The sequence below is a fragment of the Eretmochelys imbricata genome, chromosome 1 (assembly GCF_965152235.1).
Source record: "Eretmochelys imbricata isolate rEreImb1 chromosome 1, rEreImb1.hap1, whole genome shotgun sequence".
NCBI classification, from domain to species: domain Eukaryota; kingdom Metazoa; phylum Chordata; order Testudines; family Cheloniidae; genus Eretmochelys; species Eretmochelys imbricata.
In genome coordinates, this window is record NC_135572.1 from 102,808,137 (window position 1) to 102,828,686 (window position 20,550).

Sequence of the window (20,550 nt, forward strand, 5' to 3'; positions counted from 1 at the left end):
GTCATTCACATGAAGTGTCACAGTCACAGAAAAGATATTAAAAAGGCATTCCATATCTGGTAGGGCATTCCATGGTCTGAGTTTAGCTGGTTATCCAGGTGTCTTCTTGTTGTGGGAGGAGCTACATGTTGAGATTTATCCACTTGCAACAATTTAGTTCAGAAACAGCAAAGAGCAAGTATTCACTTGCCTCAAGCTGATCCACAGACACTGAAGTCGGAGAGTCCGGCAAGGATAAATTGCTCAACTGTACTCAGGGCTCAATAAGTCACAACACCTGTGAGGATCTGGCTATGTCGTCTTACTCTTGTTCACTGGTTTGCCTCCATTCATTATTGCAGATGCACTTGTGCTTTTACTTGGAGTTACCCCAGCCTTTGGCACTGTTTCTCCAACATCATGCAAGGACGGTTCTCGATACATGGCAACTAAAGGAAGAAGGGAAAAAAAAACTTCAGAAGGATTCATTTTCATAGATTCCAAGGCCAGAAAGGCCCTCTGTGACCTACTGTATAATACAGGCCATAGAACTTATAAAAATATGCTCTACAAATTATTTTGTGTATCATCCTTACGAGAACAAGTGTTTTAATCGTCTCTCTGTTCCTTTTTGTGTAAAGGAGATTAGCTACTTTGAAAGGGACTATTTTAAGACACTAATATATTTTCCACACAATCCAAGTATCTCTATTCCTCCGTCACCCCTGATTTACATGCACAATAGGAAATTGTCCCTTTGTTTTTAAATGGATAATGTGACTTGTTTATAGACGCTTCAGAAATGAAAAGCAATCGTTCTATCTCAATTTGTACAATATGGAAGAATGAGCTGTACAGCAAAACCCCTCGGGCTTTGTACAGTCTTATTACAAAATAGGTCAATAGTCAAAACTGAATTTTCCGATTACATTTTAAGGATTCTTGATATTTACTGGTGTTCCTCATTAAGTTATTTCTTTATCAAATGCCACGAGGATCTTATTTTCAGCGTCAAAAACTAGAACGATGATATTAGAATCAAGAACTTTTAACTTTCATGAAGGAAAATCATTTAGTCAATCATTATTTAAATTTTCAAATTCCTCTTACAGCCTGGTTAATAGGTGGCATTTATTTCCCCCCATAAATGGCTCACTGATGTATTTGCAAAAACTAAATCGTATAGAGCATTTATATAAAATTAAAACATGATGAGATTAGATAAGACTTGGTGTTTATTCATCTATACTGGTGAAGTGTTTGGGATGGTTCCAGACAGCACATAGAACAGCCACTGTTCAGCTAGTATTCATTTCTTTCTTTTTTCCCTAAGATGTCTTGTAATACATGGCCAAGAAACATTCCATAGTCACTGATCTTTGCTGGAATTTTGAAATGCAGAAAACTCCAAAACTAAATTATTAACTGAATTTATGGAAGAATTAAGAAGAGCACACTGGGATTCACTAGGGTCGTAACCATTTTAAATCACTTGAGGAAAATACACTTGTTCAGTTACAAAGTACCTGCATTGAGCTGCCTTAATGATGAATACTGTTCGATAATTCAATTTCATTTTCCACATCACTGAATCAGGTAATATTTTACTTACACATAACTTGGGGGTAGCATTTATTTATATCACACTGGTGTTAAAAAAGAGAAGTCAAGCAGTCAAAAGAATGAATCATCACACACAAAATCTTGAAAAAACCATGTGAGAGAACAATCCCTTCTTCCCTGGACTAATTAAAATAGGAGGCAGTAGCATCAAAGCACTGACCTTGATTTTCAATGTACAGAAGTTTCATAATAGATATGAAAGGTCCATAACATCATTAACTAATCAAGTCCTTAACTTGTTCTAACATTTGCAATGACATAATCTAAATCTTTTTATGGCTTTTGAAAGTTTGAAATTAAATTTCTTCTCGAGAGTACATAATGCTGGGGATGATCTATGTCTTTAGAGTGCACACCCATAATTGTTTTTAGGACACTTCTGTTTGCTGATTAATTAGGAACAGGATGAAATACCAATGTGACCTACAAAAATATGAAGGTAAGCACCATGAGATAGCAATATAAAATGAAAGAATTACATTGTATAGCTGTAGTCTTTGACGACTCTTCTGGGCAACATAAAATAAGTTGTTTCTAAGCCTTACCTAAACCCTTTTGATAAAGAGTCTGACCGTACAAATATTAATTACTCTAATGGAAAAATCACATCTTCCCTAAGCTGTGTGTACTGCGACTGCTTTTTAAAAATATTCTGGCATTTTTCCCAATAAAAGTCTTAAAATACATAACTTTTAAATTCATATATAGGGGTTAACACATATAGTGCAAGTCTTGTTGAAACACTGGGAAAGTTTTAAAGACCACTTGAACTGTGGAGCATAGGAAAAAAACAAATCAGTGTAAACTAAGATGTGATATTAAAGCCAGTCACCTAGGGCTGGTAAGACTCTCTTCCTTTATGTAATGAAAATCTAACACATTTAACACATGATTTAGATTTGAAATTCCTCAAAACCTTCCACACCTTGTAATTCTCGGATAACTGTAATGTTAAAAAACATGACACTGCTGACAAAATCATTACTCAGAAAGGTGTGGGGTTTCTTTTAAGACGTTAACTAATGAGACACTTTTCAGCATTACTCAGGTGATGAGCAACAATCTGGATCAAAGTGAATGAGATCTGGAGTGTAAATAGGACTGAACAACAAAAAAAGCCCGGGTGAAAAAGTCTTGTAGAATGAGTAGGACAAATAGACAATTCCACATTCAAGACAAAAAATTTAACACATTTTGCCAGATTATGCAGGATCATTTTAGTATATAAGGTTAGCATGACTTAAGGTATTATTTGTTGTTCCCCTTTCCTAACCTAGCAGAATAGCTGACATATACAAAGGTGCACCATACATCAGCTGACTCAATAGTGCAGTTTGATTTAGTCTATAATAAGGCCTTTGAGTTTTGTGTTGGAATGCTCTTAAATTGGAATGCTGACATTTCATCTCTTCCATTCAGAACTCCAATTTCCTTAAGTATACATTATTGTTCAGAGCCACTCATGCTGGTTCATGAAAGGAAGATTTTCTCACTGCAAAGCACAATGCATTTTAACAATAGGTTTTCTTCTAATAAAATGACCTCTTAATCCCATGAAAGAGCATTTTACATATGCCCTTTCTAGGACACACTGTGGTGAAGCACAAAACACTCATGAATCCTAGCAATTTTCATATGGAATGGCCAGTGGGTGTGTGCCCATCTGAAATGATACCATAGGACCCATTCCCCCCTCCTTTTGTGGTATTACCATCTCAAAGAAAGAGATGTTTTAAAATTTCAGCATATCTGGCTGTGATGGCCCAAAGCTCACCTTCCAATGGCTTGGGTAGAAAATGAGCTGCTGGTTTTGTTTTCTTCACTCTGTTTCCTTTCATGACCTGCCCTTCCTTATTAAGCCCCAGGAACCAGGCCCTACCCGACTCTTGTTGTCTGTAGAGCATGGATGAGTAGATTACATAATAATTTTCATAAACCGACTCCTTAAACTTGCACTCCGGCGTAAAAAGTTCCTGTGGGAGAAAGCGTAAAAATTAGAGCATACCCCAAAGGAGCCATGGCTGGTGGTGAGAGTTTTTCCTTATTTTTCCCTCCAATAATGCACTGGGGTTAGTATGGGAGATGGTTGTGCAACTGAGCCCTTTAATTCTAATAGTTGTGGTGTCCATAGTCAATAAATAATGGTTTACAGGCTATAAAAAGTCTTATCTGTTAGGCATACAACTAACATCCTTCTATCACTAACATTACTTTCCCAGCCATTTACAGAGTAGTACGTTTGTACCAGCATGCAGAAACTATAAACGCATTTTCTATAAGAATCACAAACAAGATATAGGAAATCCCTTGGCTGCTGCTTCTCTTTTGCCACAGGATTCCAGGCTTCAATCAAGCCGTTCCAAGAATTTAAGAGGTAGCTGTCTGTGATGCCCTCCCTTCTTCTTTCAGCGATTCCAAGTCACAGACAAGGAGAAGCAAAGACAAAACAAAAGACAGGTTGAAGTGCTCGAGGAAATGACTATTAAACACTTGTGCCATTCAACATACTATTTGTATCATACTAGTCATTTTTCTAGGCTGCTGGAACAACAAAGGAAGATAATCAGGAAAGCCCAATGGAAGTTAGGAGCCAAAATACTGTACCTTTGAGGATCTGGGATGAAATGCCTACATAATACTGGCAATGACTTTATTGAATATGCATGTCGTTTCCTTTGTTTAAATAAATAACACAACCCCACACACTGCCTCCCTCCCCAATATCCTGCTTCCCTATAAACCTAAACCACCAGAAAACACTACCATTTGTTTCTGTATTACAAACCAATACATTTAATCTTTGTCACCTGTTGCTCCCCTTCACCGAGGAAGAAAAAAGGATCTGAACCAGGCTTGGCTGAAAAATGCTGCTGAAGAGAACTTTGGGTGAGGGTTTTTTTTCTTTTTCTCCCCCCCCACCTTTTTTTTTTTGTTCTTTTGTTTTTAGGCATGAGGTTAGCTTTTTAAGCTTAGGCTTTAGAAAGCATGTTATGATTTTGTTCTACACGTAACCTTTTGTTTCCAGTATTATTACTCACTATTACTTGAATAGCTATTCCTTGATAATAAATGTAGTCTTGTTTTCACTATCAATATATCTCAGTATGTTAGTGTTAAGCAAAGTCCTGGTCTCAAGTTGAATCTTGCACGCTGGTGTATACCCTTCCTTTGTGGATAGTAGCCTGGTACTTCTGTGAGTGGTCAGTGGATAAGGGGCTGGACACTGCACTGTACTGGATAACTGTACAGACAGAGAGAGGCCTGTGGGGGGCTGGAAGGCAGTGCTTGTGCCAGATGCTGGTGGTTTCAGGCATGATAAGGACTAGTAGTATTGAGGTGCCTCACAAATCTGGGCACCCCTAGAGAGTGTCACACATTCCTAACTAGGCTTTCAGGTATTCAGGTGATTGACAACTTTGTAACTAAATAGAAACTGCAAACTGCTTGGATTCCGGAGACCTGCATTCTATTCTTGACACTGACGCTCACTTGCTGTGTGGCCTTAGGCAAATCAGTGCCTTTTTAAAGCTCTTTGAGATCTTCAGAGGAATGCAAATGCAAAGTACAAATTGTTATTAATTTGTATTATAGTGGCACATAGATGCCCTGGCCCCACGGTGCTAGGCACTGTACGCTCACGCATAACAAAGATACAGGCCCTGCCTTGAAGAGCTTGCCTGCACTCTACATGTAAGTCTATAGCCAACGGACAGTTTAAAGAAATGGTGGGGGTGGGGGAGGAGCACAAAGAAACAATGAGAAGATGCTGGTCAGCATGAAAAGTAGCAGTCATGGAAAAATCACCTGCCCAACCATTGCTGAGTTTTTTGTAGGCACCATGGTAGAAACGAGTTTTAGGAGGGATGTGAAGGAGGGCAATGGGCCAGTATTGCAGCCCTTCCCAAGCATAGGTCTGGCACAGGAGAAAAGGTTAATGTCTTTATTGAATTTTTTTTTAAATGGGCAATCAAGTCAGGCATCTTTTGTGGAGTGAAGATGGGTTTGACATCTTGATACCGTATGAGAGATTAAAAGGATAATGGGGAATAGACTGAGAAGGCCCTTAACAATGAAGACAAGTAGTTTGTATCTGATGCAGTCGAGTCAGTGGAGAGACACAAAGGAGCGTGTGACATGGTCAAAGTGGTGAGCCAGGAAAAGATCTTTCCACCAGCACATAAATGGACCAGGATAGGATTTAGCAAGGCCAGAGAAGAGGATGTTGCAATAATCTTTATTATAAAGGATTGGTCAACCTCCTGAACAACACCACCCTTACTAGCATCACCTACATCTGGTCTGGACAAAGCTTCAGTCTTTTTGCTCTCACCCAAGTTCAGACCTTGGTTATTCAGGGGGAAAGTAAAAACCACCTGGGCTGATATGAAAGAGAAATCTAGAGCTACATGCTAAGGGCATCATCGCTCAAATTGTCTCACTATCTCCCCTAGTGGCATCCTGCACATTAAACCAGAGGTGAGAGAACACATAGGACTCCACAGGAGAGAATGCTTGGTACAGTGAAGTAATGCGGTACATCTGTAGAAGAAAAGGGATGAATCATTCAGTAGCATTCTTATCTATCTTAGTGAGGTTCACTGACACCTCAACTGCTGGAAGGGTCATAGGACTAATTCAATAGTCCATCCCTAATCAGGAAAGCACTTAAGTACTTCGCTGAGCTGGTGCCTAAAAGAATCAGCATGGAGACACAACTTCTGAACAAGAAATCATGAACAAGTGAGAGAGGCAGAACTTCCATTCTGTGTCCAAAGCTGTCAGCCGGACTGTAAGATATTGAGGCAATAGGAAGATTCCCATAGATTCAGAACTGCCTTGGTGCTTCTCAATGACTTAATGACTTCACCCAAAAAGAGAGGGGTAGAGACAAAGCACTAACTGGTGAAACTGCCAACATTCAAAGCTTATGTCTTCAAGCAAGAGCCTAACTACCACTCCCTTGAGAGAAGCTGGCATCCTGGACTCCCATAGGGAATTGACCAGTCATCAGCAATGGACCCAGTACTTCCCTACTGGATTTTATTAGTCAGAGAACATTACAGCTAATCCAACGTTTTTTTCTGCCGGTCAGGAGATTCTGGGTTAAACTACATAAGTAATCTGCCACATGGATATTGAAATTGCTTAGGACAACAAGCATTGGTGTCTATTTGGACAAATAATAATAAAACTTATTTCTTATATATTGTTTTTCATCAGTAGATTTCAAAAAGCTTCACAATCATTAACACATTTATCCTCACAACAGCCCTGTGAGGAAGGGAAGCATTACCTCATTGTACAGATGGGCGACTAAAGCACAGACTGGTTAAATGACCTGCCCAAAGTCACACACAGGAAGTCCATGGCAGAGCAGGGAATTGAAACCAGGCCTCTGATATCCTAGACCAGTGCCTTAACCACTGGACAATCCTCCCCTTTCCTGGGACAAAAGCCCAGGAAACTAAGACAGGAAATGCCAGGTCTAGAAGGGGTGTCAGGATACATTTAAACCACTGTCTTTTGTTAATTTTTACTCTTTTAAAAAGACTTGATGACATAAATACTTAAAGTACATAAAAGCTGCGACACTGGGTTAGCCCATAGTCCATGTTGCCCAGTCTCCAACAGTGGCCCATACCAGAGCTTCAGGAGAAGTGTACATAACAAGGCAATTATGGACTCATCCACCCATCTTCCACTCCCAGCTTCTGGTAGTCAGAGGTGTAGCATTGCCCCAAGCATGGGGTTGCATTTCTGATCATCCTTGCTAATAGCCATTGATGGACCTGTCCGCCATTAACTTCTCCAGTTCCTTTTTGACCCAGTTGTACATTGGTCAAGGCAAAGAGTTCCACTGGTTAGTTCTGTGTTGTGTGGAAAAAGTACGTCCTCTTGTTTGTATTAAACCTGCTGCCTATTAATTTCATTGGGTGACCCTTGGGGTTTTTTATATTGTATCCCCTTTTTCCACACCATTCATGATTTTATAGAGCTCTGTGATAGCCCTCGCTTAGTCACCTCTTTTCTAAAGTGCACAGTCCTAATATTTTAGTCTCTCCTCATATAGAAGCCCTTCCATACTCTTGGTAATCTTGGTTGCCCTTCTCTGAACCTTTCCCAGTGTCGCTATATCCTTTCTGACATTGGGAGAACAGAAGTGCATGCAGTATTCAAGGTGTGGGCACACCACGGATTTACATAGGGGCATTATGAAATTTTCTGTCTTATTTTCTATCCCTTTCCTAATAGTTCCTAATGTACTGTTAGCCTTTTTGACTGTTGCTACGCACTGACTGGATGTTTTCAGAGAACTATCCACAGTGACTCCAAGATCTCTTTCTTCGGCGCGAACAGCTAATTTGGAACCCATTATTGTATATGTATAGTTGGGATTATTTTTTCCAAGCCTTTTGCAAAGTGAGCTGCTTCCTGGTAACATGCAGGGCGAGCAGTAAAGTTTCCCACAGTGCTAGGGCTAGAGTGGGACTCTGGGATGTGGTTACTTTGACTCGGATCTCTGCACTGCAGTGTGGATGCCAGAGCCCTAGGTTTGAGCAAGAGTCAGAAAATTTTTAACATAGGGTTAGAATGCAGTGTAGAGGTTCAAGCCTAGGATTCCCTAACATGGGTCAGCTGACTCAAGTCCCAATAACCCTGGGCTTACATTGCAGTGCAGACATACCATAAGACAACAATAACAGGATTTATATGCATTATAGGCAATGTTTGCTTGTGCTATAGGGAAGAGATTTTTCACAGAAAACAGTAAGCAATCTGGACTGTCTCACTCAGCCACTTCTACTCAGGCAACCATGCTTCATCAGCTTGTAGATAACACCATGTTCTATGCTTGCAAAGGTCAGTGCCAAGGAAAAATAGGTCAGCACTAAGTTCACAGGCCAAAAGGAAAGACAAAGGAAATATCTTCAGGAAAAAGCCACTAAGAGGAGGAGAAGGAAATCTCATTCAGGGTACATCTACCCTGCAAACCCAAAACAAAAAAAGACGCAGGAGGGAGTCCGAGTCCTGGTGTCAGACTCATAGACTTTAAGGCGAGATGGCTCACACTACAGGGCTAAAAATATCAGCGCAGACATTCAGGCCTGGGCTGGAGCCCAGGCGCCGAGATCACCCTCCTCGCCAGATGTCAGAGTCCCGGTGGGAATGTCTACCCTACTAGTTTTTGCTCTGTAGCGTGAGCCTGGCAAGCCGAAGTCCATTGACACAGGCTCTGAGACTTGCTCCTGCAGGTTTTGTTTTTCTGTAGACTTACCATTACCCATCCGTTTAACAGTTCTAACTACAGTTAAGCCAAGTTGTACAAATTTAAATTAAACTCAGGTGTGGAGTTAGCCCTTCCAAGCGACAGCAGAATCTGTTACACAATCTTCTACAACCATTTGCAGCCATTATTGTATACCTACTCTTCTGACAATGCCTTAAATAACATTAATTGCTGTGAAATGGGGCAAAGCATTACAAAAATGACTATACGAATTGTCAAACATTAAAGGGAGCCATTTCCCAGCTGTTCTTACTCTGCACCGTTAATGGGATTTCGGCGAGTGCTCATCTGTGTCACATTACAATTTCTGTGGGCTGAGGAAAATTGCACCTACATTTTGCAACTGAATTACCTTTACATTAATATTATTAGCCACTGCTGGGTGACATGACATAGTGTAGTGGATTACATGAAGGTATGCATATGGAGCCAAAGCAATGCAGGGACTATGGCACTGGGGGATGACGGGGAGTTGAAAAATATGACCAAGCTGGGGCAACCCCCAACCCCCAGCACACTCCTAGAGTGACTATATTCCCCAAAGGGAAAATGGGACAATGCGTGGAGCTGGTCCGAGCCGCTCGCCCAAGCCCTCCATCCTCCCCCGTGCGTGGGGCTGGCCCATTCCCTGCCAACCTTTTCCACCCCTTGCACATAGGGCTGGCCCATGCCCTGCCTCCCCTCCAACCTGTAGGAGGAGAAGCAGCAGCCAAAGCAGGGACTTTTGCACATTCAGAGCATGCTCTACAGTTCTGACTGGACTTTCTCTTCCTTTTGCTGATTGGCTATTTGCTCCAGCCAGGCCTGCTGATGGGGGGAGGCGCAAAGGGGGTAACTACCCAGGGGCCCAGGCGATTTAAAAGGGCCTGGGAGCCCCCAGCCACCACAGTAGCGGTGGCAGGGAGCCCCAGGCCCTTTTAAATCTCCCAGGTGGGCCACAGGGCCCCTAGGCGCGTGAGACTGCTCCGGGGCCCATGCTTTGGGGGCTCCCGTGGGCCAGCGTGATTGGCCAGCGCAGGCGGTGCTGGAAGTGATAGATTCGTCACTTCTGCCTCGGGCTCCGCCCCTTCAGGGACGGCCCTGGCCTGGAATTTCCTTTGGCGGGCCTGGCTCCAGCCCTCCCTCTTCCCCAAATTCCTCCATCTCAGCTTCAGTCTCCATCTTTCCCTACCCCACCTTCCTTCATGCTTAGCTGATTCCCTTCTAAGCAATACAATCCCTCCCTACACACACACACACACACACACACACTTTAAAAATATGGAACTAAGACTATGTCTATGCTACAAATTACTTCGGGGTAACTTACGTCACTCGGGGGTGTGTGAATAATCCACACCCCAGAGCGACGTAAATTACACTGACCTGCACGCCGGTGTGGACAGCACTATGCCAGCGGGCAGCTTCTGCCGACCTAGCTACCTCCTCTTGCAGAGGGGGGAGTTATTAAGCTGACTGGAGAGCTCTCTCCAGTCGGCTTCGAGCACACCTGCGTCTGTGTGGCTGTAGTGTAGACATAGCCTGCCATGCCATTTGCTGCCATCACATTGCTCACTCTGTTTGTGTTATATCCCTTTCTCCATTGTGTGTCTGTCTTGTCTGTTTAGACTGTAAACTCTTTGGCAGCAGAAATCATCTATTGCTCCGTGTTTCTCCAGTGCCTGGCACGGTGGGGGCCCCCGTTCCTGGTTGGCCTGCAGACACAACCGCAATAAACATGATTAGCCTGCAAATAAATATTATTAGTTACAGTAAGGAGTTTTGCTAATCTAGCAAGCCTTAACCATAAAGAGTAGCCCAACTTCAGGGGCATTTTGCAAGGCGGTATAAATTAGACACTCATAGCCCTACTTATACCCACTAAGTGATGTGTGAATTTACGTAAGAGTCTAAGTTCATATAATTTACAAGGTGAGGGGCTAAAAGAAGGTGTAAGAATGTGCAGGTTCAAGTAAGGAGTGGCCTACTTTATCTTACATATTCTTACCTTTGTTAGTTGCTTTTCTTGCTACATCCCTCCTTCTGGTCCCTCAGTGCATAAATTACGCTAGTTTAAGAGTTAACATTCACTCAGTAGATATGAATCAAGATGTGTCTAAGTCACTGGCAAAAGAATCCTTCTGCCAATATAGCTTATGTCATTCGGGATCTGCTGGCAAAATAACTCCTTCTGTTGGTATAAGCTTCATCTCTACTAGAGGTTTGCTATCATACCTATACTGGCATAGCTATGCTGGCAAAGGATCTCTAGTGCAAGCCCAAAGATTGGTGTAATGTACCTATTTGGTTGGCTGGGAAAAGGTATACATTATATCAGTGTAGGATCCCTTGTGATTCATCTTAGTTTGACTACCTAATCAGACAAGCTGCTGATGGCCAATAGTCTTCAGTGGCGGGGGCCTTCACTCGCTCCGGGTCCTCGGCGGCATTTCGGCAGCGGGGGCCTTCAGTGCTGCCGAGGAACCGGAGCGCCCGGTGAGTACAAGCGGGTGGCACCTTTTTTTATGTCCACTGTCCCTGTTCACTCCACCTAGCTATGCCACTGCCAGCAGTTAGTTACACATTTCAGAAGAAATCCAGGCATCCCTTGTGACTGTTATTGTCTCCCTCTGCCTAACCTTTGGCTGCTGACAGTGAAGAGCTCTTATGGGTATTGGACACATCTCCCCCATTTCCTGTGACACACTGTCCATTTTCAGCTCCAGGGCATTCTTTGGGCTGGGGGCCAAGTCCCTACATTGTCCACCGTGCTTGGGGCCAGCTGAGCTCAGAAAAGCAAGCAATGCACCCTTTCCCCATGAGGCAGCTATATGCTGGATGACTGCTCCCTCCTCCTGAACTGAAAACATATACCCTTGAGAAGACCAGCTTCTACCCTTTAAAACCTTTAGTACCATGTGAGGTGACTCTTCCTTTGCCTGCTTCCTCACATGAGCACAGACCCCTGTCAGGTGACTTCATTGTCAAGATGTCCCCACTAAACCAGTTCTTCTGGGCAGGGACCAGTTCTGTCTAGAGTGACTAGATGTCCAACAATTGGGTACTTAAGAATCAACTGCCCTATATTGTTATTCTTTTGCCACCAGCTTTGGAATTCTCAATCCAGTATGGAGGTAAAAAAAGCATAGAGAAGGCAGAAGGTTACACATTCAAAATGGAGTTTGCAGCCTGACACAGACACATAGGGTTCATGATCTCACACAGAAATCAATAAATTGTACAGACATATTCCCCATTCATCAAAGATACTCATTAACTGTCCTAGATAGCAGCATATTGATCTTGGAGCAGTTTGATTCTATTTGCTAGCAACCTAAACTGAATGATAAGAGATGCACAATCAGACTTTAATTTTTTTAATTTACATCTAAGGAATGGTGGCTATATAAGAAAAGATGGTGGTTTCTGGGTTTTTTTTTTTTAATCTATAACACTTTAATACCAGGAGTCTAAATAAATCCTATTGCTTTTCAGCACAATTCAATATACAATACTGCATGCAAATACATTTTTGCAAACAGGCTTAGCTGTGGTGAGTGCATTTCACAGAAATCAATGAAGTTTTGTAGGAGATTAGTTCTAGTGTTGCCTGGCAATGAATTTACATCACCTATATTCCTGAGAAATTGACGAGAAAACAAGTTTAATGTATGTCAACCTGACATTAAAACAAAACATTAACTGTGGACTTGAGTGGTTGATTTCAAAGATTAATTGAGCCAGAAAATATATCACTATGGAACTGTATGTGTAAAATTCTTGTAGGTATAGAATGAGGGTTAAAGAGAAACCACCGTTTCTAGTTCTGCACAGAGGGGTAAATCCAGACCCCTCTTCTTCAGTGGCAGAGGAAATACAAGTACAAATAGATATGTACTCCATATTGACATGTAGTCAAGGAAAGCTGTGCAAACACTTGGCTGCAAGGAGACAGTTTTTGCCTATGAAAAATTGCCTGATGTTATATAAAATATAAAAATGACGTGAAAATGGCAAATGTTTGGATTGCAAAATCCATTGAAAATACAAATCTTAACCAGATTAGCCAAAGTTGAGAACCATTTTGCACTGCCATGATAAATATATGCACCAAGCACGCTGCCCACAGACAAAGAAATGGAAGGAAGACTGGACGGTTCAGGAGGCAGGTAATAAGATTTAAAGTTTTTCACTCCTAGAACATTGGTATATATTTAACTCAAGTCAGTGACTGAAAGTTGGCACCTTCTGATATCTGCTTATGATCTGTGAAATTACTTTGATGGTCTCAGTCACCTTTCCAAAGAACAGATACATCACAAAAGCCAGCCCCATAGTTGGGACTAAGTGACAATTCTTTTTTGCAGTGTCAGCCTAGAGACAAAGGACTGAATGGGTATTGAGTATGAAACACTGTGGAAAGCTTCTATTGCCTCTACCTGTAGAGTACTGGTTCTGTGAATAGCAGAATTCACTCCAAACTGGTCAAGACTGCATCTTTCACAAGGAGCAAATTCATGCATAACATTGTTTGCTTGTTTTAAATGACACTGTAATAATGTATAAGAAACTGCTCATGTATGACTGTAACATGTCTCTACAGATTAATACATGAATCTTTCCTTCACAAAAGATAAATCAGACACCCTTGAGGTGTGCAGGGCTTTTCCCATAAATGATACTAACCATCTTTTACAAGAGGTATTAAAACCAATTGAATTAGTTTATCAATTTTCTTTATTTAAATAATTCATTACAAATAACTGTTTTTAAACAAAGCCTCAGTGAAAGGAAAATATTTCCCCCAAACAGTCAACAGAATAGGAGAGGGCACAGTCCTTGGTTATGCCTGATCAAAAATTTTCTTCCCAGAGATTTCAAGTTGTGTTTTTGCAGAAGTGATTGAACCCCCGTGGACATGAGGGGTTGTACAGGTCATACAGACGCAGATCATAGTTTTGTCAGGCCACTTATGCCCAGAACATTAGATACACCTGAGCTCCAGTCAGCAGACCTGACAGGGAGACAAATATGGCTTTTCATTGGGGCTCCCAGCCTTATTGGTGCTCAAATTTATGTCGATTTGTAATTACCCCAAACGGGATCGTGAGAGTTTAGCATACTCCAGCCATGCCCTCTCCCACACCGACACATCCCCTACACTAGAGGGTGAACATGTAAAACTGGCTATTCCCATTATATATGTAATTTATACCTGTTATAAGGTCCCTTTATACTACCAGAGAAGAACTCATACTACCATGAGTGTGCTTTGCAGCCATTGGTTAATATGTTTCTAATAAAATACATTTAAAGAGCAATTATCAAACTTGTATGTACATCTAACTTAAGGATGCCAAGTGTGAAATCTGGACCATCAAATCTTTAAACAGACAGAAAGATTCTTCCAAAAATAAACAGGAATAATAAAGCTATAGTAGTGCACATATACAAGATGAATAAAACAACAGATTCATGCCATAAAGTTAAACTGACATGTCAACTTTCAGATTCAGTATTTTGCAAAGTAACAAGAGGACAGAGCAGATCATGATATTTGGGAGCTTTCACAGAGCTCTGGTAGACTGTCAATAACAAACTGTCATTCTAGGGGAATGTATGTAATAATCAACATGCTCAGAGATGGAGGAGAATCACAGGTTTTACATTTGCATGATGTTTTGTCAGCGTTCAGAAAATAAATTTTGCTCTTTGGGAAATCGATCAATAAATCGGTCAAAACTCTGTTCTGGGAGAATGTAGCAATTAAAATGATTCCACCAACAAGGATCAAAATCAGAGGCATCAGAGTGATGTTTTTGCTTCAGCCAGTCACAAATCTCAGGGAACAGATTTTTAGTCTCTTAGATATTGTGTGTGATTCACATCAACAGGGAAACTGATACTCAAAAAAAAATCTTATTAACATTTTATATAGTGCTTTATGTCTTCAAAGCTCTGTACACAGATTAATTAATGACTCTCCCTGAAACCTCTCTGAAGAAATAAATTTTATCTCAAATTTAGAGATGGAAAGACCTGGGACAAAGAGGTTAAGGCCAACATTTTCAAAAGTGGCCCCCTAGCTTTTTTGTCACAATTTTATGAGATAACTGGGACCATATTGTTATGCTGAGGGTTACTGGTGACTTCATAGAATCATAGAATCATAGAATCATAGAATATCAGGGTTGGAAGGGACCCCTGAAGGTCATCTAGTCCAACCCCCTGCTCGAAGCAGGACCAATTCCCAGTTAAATCATCCCAGCCAGGGCTTTGTCAAGCCTGACCTTAAAAACTTCCAAGGAAGGAGATTCCACCACCTCCCTAGGCAACGCATTCCAGTGTTTCACCACCCTCTTAGTGAAAAAGTTTTTCCTAATATCCAATCTAAACCTCCCCCACTGCAACTTGAGGCCATTACTCCTCGTTCTGTCATCTGCTACCATTGAGAACAGTCTAGAGCCATCCTCTTTGGAACCCCCTTTCAGGTAGTTGAAAGCAGCTATCAAATCCCCCCTCATTCTTCTCTTCTGCAGGCTAAACAATCCCAGCTCCCTCAGCCTCTCCTCATAAGTCATGTGTTCTAGACCCCTAATCATTTTTGTTGCCCTTCGCTGGACTCTCTCCAATTTATCCACATCCTTCTTGTAGTGTGGGGCCCAAAATTGGACACAGTACTCCAGATGAGGCCTCACCAATGTCGAATAGAGGGGGACGATCACGTCCCTCGATCTGCTCGCTATGCCCCTACGTATACATCCCAAAATGCCATTGGCCTTCTTGGCAACAAGGGCACACTGCTGACTCATATCCAGCTTCTCGTCCACTGTCACCCCTAGGTCCTTTTCCGCAGAACTGCTGCCTAGCCATTCGGTCCCTAGTCTGTAGCGGTGCATTGGATTCTTCCGTCCTAAGTGCAGGACCCTGCACTTATCCTTATTGAACCTCATCAGATTTCTTTTGGCCCAATCCTCCAATTTGTCTAGGTCCTTCTGTATCCTATCCCTCCCCTCCAGCGTATCTACCACTCCTCCCAGTTTAGTATCGTCCGCAAATTTGCTGAGAGTGCAATCCACACCATCCTCCAGATCATTTATGAAGATATTGAACAAAACCGGCCCCAGGACCGACCCCTGGGGCACTCCACTTGACACCGGCTGCCAACTAGACATGGAGCCATTGATCACTACCCGTTGAGCCCGACAATCTAGCCAGCTTTCTACCCACCCTATAGTGCATTCATCCAGCCCATACTTCTTTAACTTGCTGACAAGAATACTGTGGGAGACCGTGTCAAAAGCTTTGCTAAAGTCAAGAAACAATACATCCACTGCTTTCCCTTCATCCACAGAACCAGTAATCTCATGATAAAAGGTGATTAGATTAGTCAGGCATGACCTTCCCTTGGTGAATCCATGCTGGCTGTTCCTAATCACTTTCCTCTCATGCAAGTACTTCAAGATTGATTCTTTGAGGACCTGCTCCATGATTTTTCCAGGGACTGAGGTGAGGCTGACTGGCCTGTAGTTCCCAGGATCCTCCTTCTTCCCTTTTTTAAAGATTGGCACTACATTAGCCTTTTTCCAGTCATCCGGGACTTCCCCGGTTCGCCACGAGTTTTCAAAGATAATGGCCAATGGCTCTGCAATCACAGCCGCCAATTCCTTCAGCACTCTCGGATGCAACTCGTCCGGCCCCATGGACTTGTGCACGTCCAGCTTTTCTAAATAGTCCCTAACCACCTCTATCTCCACAGAGGGCTGGCCATCTCTTCCCCATTTTGTGATGCCCAGCGTAGCAGTCTGGGAGATGACCTTGTTAGTGAAAACAGAGGCAAAAAAAGCATTGAGTACATTAGCTTTTTCCACATCCTCTGTCACTAGGTTGCCTCCCTCATTCAGTAAGGGTCCCACACTTTCCTTGGCTTTCTTCTTGTTGCCAACATACCTGAAGAAACCCTTCTTGTTACTCTTGACATCTCTCGCTAGCTGCAGCTCCAGGTGCGATTTGGCCCTCCTGATTTCATTCCTACATGCCCGAGCAATATTTTTATACTCTTCCCTGGTCATATGTCCAACCTTCCACTTCTTGTAAGCTTCTTTTTTATGTTTAAGATCCGCTAGGATTTCACCGTTAAGCCAAGCCGGTCGCCTGCCATATTTACTATTCTTTCGACTCATCGGGATGGTTTGTCCCTGTAACCTCAACAGGGATTCCTTGAAATACAGCCAGCTCTCCTGGACTCCTTTCCCCTTCAAGTTAGTCCCCCAGGGGATCCTGGCCATCCGTTCCCTGAGGGAGTCGAAGTCTGCTTTCCTGAAGTCCAGGGTCCGTATCCTGCTGCTTACCTTTCTTCCCTGCGTCAGGATCCTGAACTCAACCAACTCATGGTCACTGCCTCCCAGATTCCCATCCACTTTTGCTTCCCCCACTAATTCTACCTGGTTTGTGAGCAGCAGGTCAAGAAAAGCGCCCCCCCTAGTTGGCTCCTCTAGCACTTGCACCAGGAAATTGTCCCCTACGCTTTCCAAAAACTTCCTGGATTGTCTATGCACCGCAGTATTGCTCTCCCAGCAGATATCAGGAAAATTAAAGTCACCCATGAGAATCAGGGCATGCGATCTAGTAGCTTCCGTGAGCTGCCAGAAGAAAGCCTCATCTACCTCATCTCCCTGGTCCGGTGGTCTATAGCAGACTCCCACCACTACATCACTCTTGTTGCACACACTTCTAAACTTAATCCAGAGACACTCAGGTTTTTCATCAGACGAATGGAGTGAAAAATACGGTAAGCAGGTATGTCAAGGTTTCTCCCCCACTCTGAACTCTAGGGTACAGATGTGGGGACCTGCATGAAAAACCTCCTAAGCTTATCTTTACCAGCTTAGGTCAAAACTTCCCCAAGGTACAAAGTATTCCACCCGTGGTCCTTGGAATGGCCGCTACCACCACCAAACTAATACTGGTTACTGGGGAAGAGCTGTTTGGACGCGTCTTTCCCCCCAAAATACTTCCCAAAACCCTGCACCCCACTTCCTGGACAAGGTTTGGTAAAAAGCCTCACCAATTTGCCTAGGTGACTACAGACCCAGACCCTTGGATCTTAAGAACAATGAACAATCCTCCCAACACTTGCACCCCCCCTTTCCTGGGAAATGTTGGATAAAAAGCCTCACCAATTTGCATAGGTGACCACAGACCCAAACCCTTGGATCTGAGAACAATGAAAAAACATTCAGTTTTTTACAAGAAGACTTTTAATAGAAAATAGAAGTAAATAGAAATGAAGAAATCCCCCCTGTAAAATCAGGATGGTAGAGATCTTACAGGGTAATTAGATTCAAAAACATAGAGAACCCCTCTAGGCAAAACCTTAAGTTACAAAAAAGATACACAGACAGAAATAGTTATTCTATTCAGCACAATTCTTTTCCCAGCCATTTAAAGAAATCATAATCTAACACATACCTAGCTAGATTACTTACTAAAAGTTCTAAGACTCCATTCCTGGTCTATCCCTGGCAAAGACCAGCATACAGACAGACACAGACCCTTTGTTTCTCTCCCTCCTCCCAGCTTTTGAAAGTATCTTGTCTCCTCATTGGTCATTTTGGTCAGGTGCCAGCGAGGTTACCTTTAGCTTCTTAACCCTTTACAGGTGAGAGGAGCTTTCCCCTGGCCAGGAGGAATTTCAAAGGGGTTTACCCTTCCTCTTATATTTATGACAAGGTATAATATACAGCACATGAAAAGATGGGAGTTGCCTTACCAAGTGGGGAGTCAGTGCTAACGAGGCCAATTCAATCAGAGTGGATGTGGCCCATTCCCAACAGTTGACAAGAAGGTGTGAGTATGAACAGAGGGAAAATTACTTTTTGTAGTGACCCAGCCACTCACAGTCTTTATTCAGGCCCAACTCGATGGTATCAAGTTTGCAAATTAATTCCAGTTCTGCAGTTTCTCATTGAAGTCCGTTTTGGAAGTTTTTTTTGTTGAAGAATGGCCACTTTTAAGTCTGTTATTGAGTGTCCAGGGAGACTGAAGTGCTCGCCTACTGGTTTTTGAATGTTACAATTCCTGATGTCTGATTTATGTCCATTTATTCTTTTGCATAGAGAGGTCCGGTTTGGCCAACGTACATGGCTGGGGGCATTGCTGGCACATGATGGGATATATCACATTGGTAGATGTACAGGTGAACGAGCCTCAGATGGTGTGGCTGATGTGGTTAGGTCCTATGATGGTGTCCCTTGAATAGCTATCGGACAGAGTTGGCAACAGGGTTTGTTGCAGGGATTGGTTCCTGAATTAGTGTTTTTGTTGTGCGGTGAGCATTTGCTTCAGGTTTGGGAGCTGTCTGTAAGGGAGAACTGGCCTGTCTCCCAAGGTCTGTGAGAGTGAGGGATCGTCCTCCAAGATAGGTTGTAGATCTTTGATGATGCGCCGGAGAGGTTTTAGTTGGGGGCCGAAGGTGATGGCTAGTGGCGTTCTGTTACCTTCTTTGTTGAGCCTGTCCTGTAGTAGGTGATTTCTGGGTATGCTTCTGGCTCTGATTGCTGGGTGGGTGAAAAGAGCAGAGAGTCTGCAGGCACAGTAACGGATTCAGGAGTGGAAAGGGGAAGACAGAATGGTGGTCAGGGAAGAGACTGAAGAAGCAGGAAGAAACAAGAGCAGAGAGGTAGATGGGGTGGAGCAACAGTTGCAGGACAAAGTTTCAGTGTGATGCACAGAGCCAAGAGAATTTAACGGCAAGGCAGTGAAAGGATACAAAAGGGAAAGGTAATGTGGTACCAGCAATGGGAAAGAAAGGCAATGGTCCAGATCATGTCCCTGTGTGGAAATACCTGTGTAGAGGCCAGCAAACTCTTGGATTCTCATTGCAGTTTCTTGTGAGTTTTTCTATCAGGGTGGGATTTTCCCCCTTGAAGGGAACAGTGTGCTTGTGCCACAAACCCTGCAATCTCAGGGCTATACCAGCATACAGGGCTATCCATGAGGAGGCCCTGCTCCTCTTCATCAGCTTTGATCGCTCCGTGGCTCTGCCCCATCTCCTGGGCAACATAGGTTTCTCTAGCTGCCGATTGGTCCTGCCCTTCCTTCCCCTTTAATATGATTTCCTGATGCAGAAGGGGACTCCACAGGGAAGTTAATACAGCCTCTGATTCCACTGGGTTGAAGAGATGTGGGGACAATGCAAGTCTTCTCATTTCCCAACCCTCCTCCCACCTTGCAGAACTCTGGGCCAAAGGGCAATCCTGGGAAAAAAGTAGTCTATATGCTTAGCCAATGGCTAAGCTAGCACGGGAGTTTTGCAACTTGTGACTTCATCTTTCAGGGAGAATTCTGTATAAATTACTTTCCCTAATCTTTAAAGTGCATAGCATATTTGCTTATGATGATATTCAGTGAAACAGCATTCACTCCTACCCTTCATCTGATCAACTCATACTATGACAGCTATTTTAAAATTAGAAATAAGTTTTAAAAAGCATCCATGCTTACTGAGAGGCCGGGGGGTGAGTGGGGGGGAGACCCAGAAACTTATTTGATTTTTCCACCAATCACCGCCTCCTGGTATTGTAAGGCTGAATATAGCACCAAGAATCCACTAGTAGGTATTTCATTTTCTGCTCTTATCAACAATAACAAAGAAGTGCAATATTTTAGAAAAAAATATC

At 42.8% G+C, this 20,550-nt stretch overlaps 1 protein-coding gene across 3 annotated transcripts in view; it reads right to left on the bottom strand.

Annotated features, from left to right (window-relative positions):
• Window positions 1-291: 291 nt before the first annotated feature.
• The window catches only part of FGF14 (fibroblast growth factor 14), a 624,629-nt gene continuing 604,370 nt past the window's right edge, over window positions 292-20,550 (bottom strand). For all 3 annotated transcript variants that reach the window (XM_077807057.1, XM_077807055.1, XM_077807056.1), the window contains 2 exons: window positions 3,377-3,575; window positions 292-428 (listed from right to left, as the gene is read on the bottom strand). In XM_077807057.1, the coding sequence (XP_077663183.1) occupies window positions 292-428; window positions 3,377-3,575 (336 nt within the window). The remainder of the gene's footprint in view (window positions 429-3,376; window positions 3,576-20,550) is intronic.